This window comes from Gossypium arboreum, chromosome 8 (genome assembly GCF_025698485.1).
Source record: "Gossypium arboreum isolate Shixiya-1 chromosome 8, ASM2569848v2, whole genome shotgun sequence".
NCBI lineage: Eukaryota > Viridiplantae > Streptophyta > Magnoliopsida > Malvales > Malvaceae > Gossypium > Gossypium arboreum.
The window spans coordinates 137,261,868-137,272,900 of record NC_069077.1 but is presented as its reverse complement, the minus strand read 5'-3'; the positions used below and the strand labels follow the sequence as shown (position 1 = coordinate 137,272,900).

At 35.4% G+C, this 11,033-nt stretch overlaps 2 protein-coding genes across 2 annotated transcripts; both read right to left on the bottom strand.

Annotated features, from left to right (window-relative positions):
• LOC108467707 (L-cysteine desulfhydrase-like) lies at positions 1 to 2,594 on the bottom strand. Its single transcript, XM_017768446.2, has 2 exons — positions 1,058 to 2,594; positions 1 to 414 (listed from the first exon to the last, which is right to left on the bottom strand). Exon 1 carries the CDS (start codon positions 2,415 to 2,417, stop codon positions 1,062 to 1,064), a length of 1,356 nt encoding a protein of 451 aa, XP_017623935.1. The 5' UTR covers positions 2,418 to 2,594; the 3' UTR covers positions 1 to 414; positions 1,058 to 1,061.
• Positions 2,595 to 4,181: 1,587 nt separating this feature from the next.
• LOC108469701 (squamosa promoter-binding-like protein 1) lies at positions 4,182 to 10,128 on the bottom strand. The gene is made up of 10 exons (XM_017770699.2): positions 8,942 to 10,128; positions 8,609 to 8,790; positions 7,707 to 8,203; positions 7,387 to 7,461; positions 7,198 to 7,305; positions 6,983 to 7,100; positions 6,724 to 6,865; positions 6,414 to 6,564; positions 5,108 to 5,734; positions 4,182 to 4,943 (listed from the first exon to the last, which is right to left on the bottom strand). Exons 1-10 carry the CDS (start codon positions 9,535 to 9,537, stop codon positions 4,491 to 4,493), a joined length of 2,949 nt encoding a protein of 982 aa, XP_017626188.1. The 5' UTR covers positions 9,538 to 10,128; the 3' UTR covers positions 4,182 to 4,490.
• Positions 10,129 to 11,033: the final 905 nt, after the last annotated feature.

Below are 11,033 nucleotides of genomic sequence, written 5' to 3'. Positions count from 1 at the left end.
TTGTGTTTTAAATTATTTGCTCTGTTCTTAATTGAGAACATCCCATAGGATTTTGGCAATGTTTTGGGGGATAACAGGTGAAAAACTGATCAAGCCTTGACAAATTCTAGACAAGTTCGCCTTAAGAAATTTACTTCAGCTAAGGATACACTGATTACTACAACCACATACAAATTCAAACACTTATGAAAGCAGGTTAACTGTTAAAAAAATGCTGACATGTTGGCCTACATTGGTCAATGGTTCTTACTGATGGTTTTTGCAGTTCCTAAAAGCACATGTAACCCATTTCTTGTTTGCCGCTCTTTCCCCATTTTTTGGTTCTCTAAAAACTATGAGAAGCCGCATGCATCTGAGAGCTGTCAAAACACAGATAATATTCCATTGAAGGCTGCTCCAATCTTTGATGACTATCTGCCAAGTGAAAATACAAGAAAATTAAGGTATGAAATGATCTTCTGGATTAGAATAAACATAATTGATCAAAAACTAGTTTTTAAGGTGCTATTGCATCTGAAGCAAAATCTATAGATCAGGAATTGTTCCTATCAACTGTCTCAGTTCCCTTTTATTCCTCTCCTTTTCACCTCCCATCAATATTGGTTCCCGGAACTCCTAAGTGTTGGTACTGGCAGTACAATAACTAAGCTTTCACAAATGGCACCACTATATGTATAATCAGTTACTACTATTAATCTAACTCCATTCTTTTGTTAGTATGACAATATGAACAAAATATCTTACAGAGAAACGATTCTAATTCATTCTATAAGCTCCACCATGATGAAATTATAAACTAGAATCACAATAATTTCAGAAACAAACGATCCGCATCATGGCATTGAAGAATAATAATATTGTTTCTTTCCCTAGTAATAGAGTTAGAGCATAGGACTATAGCATAGGACTATCTTTCTACAGGAACACAATAAATCAATAGCAGTTGGGTCTTAAGTTTCAACATTATATATGTTCAAATTATCCGTAAGTGGTAATGACAATCAGCTTAAGCAAACAAAAAAAAAAAAGATACAAGCAACAAAGTTAGAAACCTTACCTCTTTATTCTATACAAAGCATTTTGCAAGTTTTCCCATCCTCAACTATTTGATTAATAGCATCCCGCAATTTCTCATAATCGTCTAATGTATTATAAACCTGATGAGAGATTCTCACATATCCTGTAATACACCCATCATTAGCCCTAACTCCATCCTCCCCATCCTTTGGAACTTGATAAAAAATTGGAACTTCAACCTCATGACAATCCCGTAAATACGACCTCAACCTCGAAGCATCCTCTTCACTATTAAGACACAACCTTGAAGGCAAACCAACCATAATCATCGCCGTACACATCTCCGGGGGCGACCCTAAATTTGTCCCCCAAGATTCTGCCAACATCTTCCCCATCTTCACCACCTGTTCATGGTTCCTCTCCATTATCCCCTCAATCCCACCTTCAAACCGGTTCACAAACTCTAAAACCGCAGGAATCACGAGCTGAGAACTGTAATCCCTAGTCCCTATCCATGAACTCTCTATCGGCAATCCGTTCCCATATTCATGTGAAACAACAGGGTGATGCACATCAGATGATGCATTCGATTTCTTACAATGTAAAAACGCTACAGAAGGCGGGCAAAAAAACCATTTATGTAAATTGCTAACATAAAAATCAGCTCCAATTTCTTTAACATCTACTTTCAAGCTCCCTATCGCGTGTGCCGCGTCTACAAAAACCTGATCTATGCCTTCCTCTCTACAAACCCTAACTAATTCTTTTACCGGAATAACAATGGATGGCATTGACGTAATATGATCAATAATCGCTAACCTTATCTTCCTACCGTTTGATTTTCCTTCCGTGATTGATTTTTTGAACTCGGAAATGATTTCTTCCTCTGAATTTACCGGGAACGGTAGCCGTACCTCGACGACGGAGCCACCAGCACGTGTTACGTAGGCCTGGATTGATTTCTTAACGGCTTGATACGCACAGTGCAACATCAAAACAGTGTCGCTTTTCTTGAACTTCCCTTCGGCGAAACTATGACCAATCTGTTGGAGGACGATGGCGGCGGCGGTTGTCGCGTTATCAACAAGGGAGACCTCGTCGACGTGGTCGGCGTTGATGAGGTCCTTTATGATCATCCGCGACGCCGTTATTCCATTACGGAGGGTATTAAAGTAAAAGGCATCAGGTTGTCGGAGGAACTGGAGCTGCCACCGGCGTTGGGCAGCAAGAACCGAACCGGGGCAGCTACCGAAACTCCCGTTATTGATACGAGCGACACGTGGTTGGTGGTGAGAGAACTCGTCTCGGATTTCGGATTCCGGTATGTAATTGGAAGAAAACTTGGGTTTTTTGGAGCTGCGGTGAGGCGACTCACTGTTTCGAGGGTCTTCGTGCTCCATGGGGGAAGCGAAATGGTGAAGAAAGTCAGTGTGAAATTAGGGTTACGTCCAGAGAATCACAATCGGCATGATTTTCAGTAGACTAGCAATTTTTGCATTTGTATGGGAAAATTCCAGGCCTGGAGTTCTGCCCGCTGTGAGCTAAGGCAATAAAAGTTTACACGAAAGATTTCATTTAAATTATTAGAAAAATTTTATTAAAAATTTTAAATAATTCTGCTAATAAGCTTAAAAGTGATAAGTTAATAAATGGTAATACATTAGTGAGTAAAAAAATATATATTTTAAATATAGTCGATTTGATGGTCAATATCAAAAATTGAAAATTTATTATTTCATGCAAAAAAACTTAAAATATAGAAGAGAATTAGAGCTTTTCACCCGTGCAAGAAATGCAAATAAAAAGGGCATACAATAAATTATTTTAACAATTTAGTGACTTAAATGAACATCTTTTAATAGTTTAATGATCATTTTATAACTTTTAAAGTTGAGTGACCAAAATATAAACTTATTAATGATTTAGTGACCTTGAGTATAATTTACCTATAAAATTATTAAAGTTTTATATAATATTAAATATTTTAACAAAATTGCTGAATCTTTACCAATTTTAAATTTCTTGTCAAAATATTTAATTTCTAAAAAAACTAATGCTCTTAAATAAATTACTGAATCTTTTAAATAATTATTAAATTTCATAAAAAATTAATGAATTTCTTTTTTATACCGTACTGAATTTTTAAACATTATTAAATCTCTTACAATATTAATGAATAACTTACAATATTTCGGAAAATTTAAATTGGAAATTTTTGCTTTAGACCCCCAAAATTCATAAAATTATAGTTTGACTTCCCAAAATGTTAAAAGTTCGATTTATTCATTTTGAAAATCATAAAGATACCAACCAATACATGGGTAAAATTACATTTTAATTCTCCTTAAAAATATAATTTAATCTCAGCCCTAAAAGATTTCTAATTTTCGCCCTAATTTTTACAATTTAAATGACTGAAACTCTTACCCAAAATCGTCTAATAAATTATAAATCTATTACTATTTTGAATTTCTTACAAAAATTTTAAATTTCTTACAAATTTACTTAAAAAGAGTACTACATCTTACTGAATTTCTAATAAATTTACTAAACCTCTTGCAAAATTACTAAAAATCTTACAAATTTATAGCGTTTAACTGATTTTTACAACTTTATAAATTATTAAATATCTTCTGAAATTACTAAATTATATTTTTAATGTTGGACTAATTTCTTACAACTTTGTAAACTATGGAATCACTTATGGAATTGTTAAATTATATTTGTAATGATTTCAATAAATTATTTAATTTCTTACAATTTTGGAAAAAAATTTACAAAATTACTAAATTTGTTACAAAGTTGTAATACTTTTATCAAATTACTCCATTACTTACAATATAAATTACTGAAATTCTTATAAAATTGCTAAAGGCTATTTAAATGGGTGTTTACCTCTAATTTTTTTACACTAATCATAAATAAACACACTGTCCATCCAAAAAACCCTAAATCTCATACAAATTTCTTACTCAAGTTATTACAAATTTACGGAATTTCTTATAATATTGTAAAGTTATCAGTAAATTACAAAAAAATCTTTACAATGCAAATTATAGAAATTCTTACATTAAATCTCATGCAATATTGTTGGCTCTTATAATATTACTGAATTTCTTACTTGGAATCCATGAAAAGCTCAATTTCAATAGCCCATTCTAAACTTTTCCAGAAACACGTATTTTCATTGTACTAATAAGATAAAACCAGGGCTACAAGGCTATCAAACATCAAAGTCAGACCCCAAAAAGAGGTCTATGCATGCGTGTGTTATTATGTTAATATCCTAATAACATTACATTGATTGATAACAACAAATATAGATATATGTATGTGTTCATATATGTATATGTCATCAATATTACAGCCTCTGCAACTCAGTCCAAACCCTGGAACTTTACAGTTTATTATAAACCGATTACAAATACAAACCGCCTAGTAAATGTTACATATTTAGGGAGACTAACCGGACTTCAGCTTGCACCATAGTCCAACAGTTCCCATCTGAAGGGACGGAACACGTACACAACTTCCGGACAGCTCTTAAATAATAGAGCAACACAGACGCAGACTGCAGCAATTGCTACCATCGACAGCATTGCAGGCCTGTAACTCAATGACATATTGGTCACCATCCCATAGCTATAAGGAAGCTTCTGGTCACAAAGCTTGCAATGTCGCTTCACGGGTCTCAATTCGAGCTGGCTTATCTCAAAGCTGGTGGTTGTCTCATTGTTTTGCTTCTGGTTTGTGCTGGAGACAGAGGGAGTGGCGGGAATGTCAACCACCACATGCCCAGAAGGTGATCTCTTGTTAATTTTCCTTTGTACCAAGTGGATGTACGAGTAGTGGCCACGTAAGCGAGCATAATCTTCAGGTGTAGAGCCAGTGCTGTCCTGAGCACTATTCCAAGCATCAATGCCAACCTGAACAGAAAATAAGCACAATACTTAAGAAGTCAATAGACCATGGCTGACAGAATCCAGACTGAAGGAGATACAGAAGATCACCGAAATTCATGTTAGCAAATCAAAACAAGAATTCCTGCATTTCATTTCCAGGAATGCTCAGATATAAATTAAGAAGATACCTTTCCAGGATCATCAGTTAATGCATCCAACACATCCTCGGAACCATCTTTACCAGCTGCAATGTGAAGAGGAGTTAAACCTCCAGGGCCTAGTACATCAGGTCTAAACAAGAAGGTTTTATCAACACCAGCAGCGACTGTCCCGTTCTCAAATCCTAATTTATCTGAAGCGTTCTCCGGAATAAATCTTAAAAGGAGCTCCGCTAGAGGTCTACAATTTTTCCTAACAGCTCTGTGAAGAAGACTCATCTCTGTTAATGCAAGGTCGATAGAGTGGTGCTCCCCAGAGCCCACTGTTCCATCAAGAAGAATATTTAGAAGTTTCTTCACTACAGCACACCACTCATGGTCCATAGAGAACTCCATAAGCCACTTGAACCGCCTTAGAGAAAAGGATTCTGAGCTAGGATCCAACTGGCCCAATCTAGACTTCAATTGACTTCTATGAAGAAGCCAACCAACTTCATGAATGAAGTCCATGGCTACATTTTTGGCTTCCATTCTGCCAACATCGGCATCAGTGTCAGTAATCTCCAGTAAACTCTCAAGCATTCGGATCTCTGAACAAACATCATCCTCAGCAACAATGAAAGGGAAGAAACTGCTGCTAAAGCAAGGGTCTTCTATCTAGAGAAGATCAAGGAAATGTCAATTTCCGCAAAAGGAAAGACAAACTAGAATAAATTATATATATGCACCTTTTATAACAAGCATGTAGGGTAAAAAAAAAAAAAGAAAGAGAAAATAGCAAAGACAGATATAGCAGTAGACTCTACTTATTTTGCACTACATGAATGGAGCATAGTGACTGAAGAACATAGTGCAACTGGAAAACCAGAAAGTGTCATGCTTCTATACCTCTCTCTACATTCTCACCAAATATAGAATAATACCAAAGCCAGACACAAATTAATAAAAGTTGTCCAAGCAGTCAACAAGCAGCCAAGCATGTTCTATAATCCAGCATAAATACATCCAAGAACTTAAAAGTTCAGACTATGTCTCAAATCTCATCATCCTAGGACTTCCCTCTTTCCTCCCTTTACCCCCTCACACACTCCCATGTTTCACCTTAAATAAGATGAAATTTCTTGCGAATAATTACGATAGTCCACCCAAAAGTAGTAGAGTTAGCAGTAGCACTAACCAGGATGTATTTGCACTACACCTGTTATCTAGAAGCTACATTGTAACCTCACACTCAACTAAAAGGAATCTTACTAGAATTCACATATAATCATTTCAAAGATAAAAGCAGCAAGGATGAGAGCAATAGGATTGATTAAACTAGTAGAAGAAAGACCACCTCAATGAATCCTCTCCCAGTCACAGTAGGGATAGAGCAAGAGAAGTTAATGCACTGTAACTCATCTTGCTCCTTGAAATCATCATTGTCATCTATCAACTCATGAGAATCATTTTGCACCAGATACTTCCCTTCTACTGAACAGAGCAACCTGGGATAGGAATCCAAGAATATCAAAGGCTCTAGAGCAACCATAAAAATTCAATACAAAGCATGTACTCTCTTGTATACACTCCCGAGGATCAATTCAAGCAATTGAGGGATAAAATGACTCAAGAAATATTGGCTGCAAGAAAAATGTAAAGAATACCTTGTGGCTGGCCGAGACAGATTGATACCTTTAACTGAAAATTGAGCTCTCTCAGTTGCAGATACTGCAATTGGTTTGACATTCACAATTTTACTATAACGGACGCTACCAAGAGGTAAATACATATCTACCAGAACCTGACCTGCAGCACAAAAATAAATTGGTCAAGTGTTCACACCTCCATGCATAAGTACTCTTGCTTGCCAATTATTTGTTCATATCAATTAAATGAATACTGATAAAGACAAGATAAAGAGACCATTATAAATGAATGCTATCTGATCTTGCACCCTTATACAAATCCATCCAGTCCTCCAGAAAGTGTCATCCGAACAATCCAGAAGTCGACTCAAACTGAAACTCAGATTAGAGCACAGCTGACAAAATAATAGACGATTAAAATTGTGAAGAAATTAATAGCATTTAAATGCATAGGAGATAAAAGAATCTATAATTTCATGCAAACAAGCTTACATCATCCCAAGCAGCCTCAGCTTGACGAAGATAAATTGTGAGAACAATGCAACCAGGCCTAATATAGCTCTCAATGTCGGTGGGACTATGAGATAGCCAATGAAGAATCTGGAAGTTTAAACATACATAATTATACTTTCGGAAGAAGCGAACCCCATAGTACAATTGCATTTAAAAACTTTTGAGTACCTGTGCTCGCAAGACCAAAGGAAAATCATTTGGTTCTTTCCCAAATAATTTAAACACAATCCTATCTGTACGGCTCTGCAATGTCAAAGTGAAAGTAAATCATCAGAGGTGAAACTTTCATAGAATTTTATAGCACTACATATATTAATCAACAGATGAGATGGATCATCAAAATATCCCTTGGTAATTGCTTGTCATGACAATTTAAACCTCCTCCACAAGTAAAGCCATCTAGCAACTGCACTGACCCCAAAGTAATATTCAAGGAATTTTAATACAAAAATGGTATGCATCATGCATATTATGCAATATAGAGATACCTGAGCACCACCACTGGAACTAGAAGGTGATTGGCCAGATGCTGAATCTGAATTCCTACTGGTCTGGGGTGGACTTGACTGATGAGAGGTCTGTTGAACCCATGAAGGGCAATCAAGAGAGCTAGTCCCTATATTCACAGGTGCAGGTGACCTCTCTATGTCATCTGTGCTATTGTCTGAGTCAATATATATGTCATTCAGATCAAAATCATTCATCTTGACCACTCCAGCAGCACTGCCTTGGACCTCAGCACCCCTAGTATCATGAGAACATACTGCTTTCTGTGGCATCTCCAATGCAGGTCCAGTGATATGCTGCTTGAAAAGCTGAGGAGGGCCTTGGCCATTAGAAAACAAAGCTGAAACAGCTTCTATATCTTGAGGTACGGGCAGAAGCCCAGATATGTTTCTTCCTCCTTGTTCATTGGTATGGTTTGCAAGGCTCCTTAGAAGATGAGACAGAACATCCTGGTCCGTGGCCTGGCCAGATGTGTTAGCTGTCATTTAAGAATATCAAGGTCATTCACCCATAAGCAAATACAAAATATTCCATGTGAAATACAATAGCTAGAATTATCCTACAACCAAAGAATCTTAACAGCTCTCTCATGTCTAACTTCTAAATTCACCTAAAATATAGATTTCCAAGAAAGTGCATGGTGAACTATCCTGAGAAAAATAATTGACTAAGTATGAAAAACGAATTGAGATTCCTTTTGCATTGGTTGTTCAAACATTCATAATTGCCCCTTAGGTCCCCAGAAGGGAAAATGATTGTGTAAGTATGAAAATGTATAGCAATTTAGACCCATTTTTCAGAGAAAAAGTATAGAACATTATATACTCAACAGACACAAACCCAATAGCATTCAGTTGTAGTGGAAAGTCAACTAGATACTTACAATGCAAATTAGAAAGTATCTTCAGAAGACTTAACAACAGATAACCACTAGTTTGCTCATCATTCAGTGAATTGCCATTGACGACAGCTTCAGGATTTCTTTTCCTCCTCCTTTTATTGTGGCCAGCCAGACGTCTGCGACAGCTTCTCTTACCGTCATCAAACTCTTGAAGGACATGAAACCTACCAAAAACCAAACAACATATCCAACAATATAGATTTTCAGCTTGAAGTACAAAAGGTCACCAATACGTTACTTCTATAAGAATTTCTACAAATTTAGTTAGCCTATCTCTTTCAGTTCTGCAAAGTGGTTCAAACCTTAAATGCTTACCGACTACACTGCTGACAAAATCGCTGCATGACATTTCCGACCAGTGTTTTACTAGCCTTGGAATGCATCTCACAAACCTTATGCCGCCTATGATAATCCTTGGCATCACTCAGATCAGCCCTGCAGTCATCAACCTGACAAACTGCACGATTTCCAGAACCTCCACTCAACTTGGTCTTCTTCCCACTAGTTCCCTCCCAATTTATTGTATCTCTTTGGCTAAGTAGATTACCATGACTATCTTGGCCCCCAAGCTTCAAAGTAAGGCTACCTGCTTCTTCATTCAGACTGTCATCTTTGACCACAGTGACCCTTCTCCTCTTCTCCAATTCCCTTTTCCTTTCAGTTTCCAGATCCACTTCGTCAGAGCATGACGATGAACTATTGGATGAATTGCCAGGAATACTGGACCCCAGCGGGAAAAACTGCCTCCCCATACCATCAGCAGACACCGGATTCATCCGGCTAGCAACAAAAAGGTCACCATCCCATTTCCAATCATTCAAATTCCACTCCAATGTCCTTTTCCCCACAGCCTGCAGATCCTCCGGACTCACACCATACAACTGAGCTTCACTTCCATATCGAGCCTCCATTTATAAAACCCCAATTAACCAGAAGACTCAAAACCCAGTAATTCAACCTCAAATAAATCTCAATTTAACAACAATCCACAACTTTAACCATATTCCAGCTACAGATCAGAGCTCCAAAACCCTATACTACTAATTACAACTAATCAGATTCAGCTCTTTCCCAAAAGTTCAATAAACAGTACACCGACACATCCATGATCCCAATTAAGAGTAACCCACATACATAGTCAAAACAAAAAGCCTACTTTTCGCTAAAACCCCAAATTCCAAGCACTTGAGGGTTTTTTTTCGCATCTCACAACAACATATCCAAATAAAAGCTGACAACCAACTCCAATTTTAAAGGAGCACAAAGAATCAGAGGTAAAAAAAAAATAGACCTACCGGCTACTAGCTCGGAGTGTAGACAGGGGGGAAGATTAGGGAAAAGAGTTGGCCGGAAAATGAATGGAAATTAGACAAAGTAGCGAAACGTCTCAGTAATGATTATTTTTGATAGTAACGTTGTTGCTTTGTTTGTTTGTATTTTTTTTCTTTTTTTTATGAGGAGAAGAAAAAGAAAGGAAGGTAACAGTAGACATTAAACCAAAATGGTGGACACACCACGTGTCATATTTTCTTAATTCTCGTATAAATATTAAATCAAAATTCAAATGATTCCATTTGCACCTCGTTAAACGGGATGACATTTTTTAATTTTATTTTTCTCCTATAATTTTTTAAAAATATCGAATAATTTTGAATAAATATTTTTAAAATTTTAAAAATTATATTCATAATATATTTATATATGTATTTAATTTTTTAATTGAGTGAGTGAACCAAACATTAATTTAATTAGAAAATAATTAAAATATTTTTATAGAGTAATAAAATGTACAAAAATATATTTTAATATTAAATAAATTTAAAAATAATTACATAAAATACTTGAAAACAAGGAACCATCAATATTAAAGTTCTAATTTTATCATCTCAATCAAAACCAGTGTTCGTTTTTTATAAATAAATAATTTTCCAATAATTTATATTAATAAAGATGTATTTTATGAAAATATTAACCAAACATTGATGGTAATGAGAGCCTCATGTAATAGTTTAATATCACATCAACAACTTCATCTTAAATTTTAAGATTTTCATTGAGATATAATTTTTTTTTCAGGTTAAAAATGCTTATGTGTCATTAAACTATTGAAAAAAAAATGTAGATGAGGTGCTATCACCGTTTCATACAATCATTCCGACAATACAAATATTTTGAAAATTTTATTTTTTAAATTAAAAAAGTTAAGCTATTTTAAAAATTGGAATTTCTCGTTAAATCTTTCAAAAATTTTAAATTTTGGATAATTTTCGTTAAACTTTTAAAATATTTAAAAGTTTTAATTAAATTTATAAAAATTTCTAAACATTCACATTAAGTCCTTTTAGTTAAATAGGTTCTGGAATTAAGAAAATGATAATTTAAAGTTGATCACGGGAGTAATAGTTCA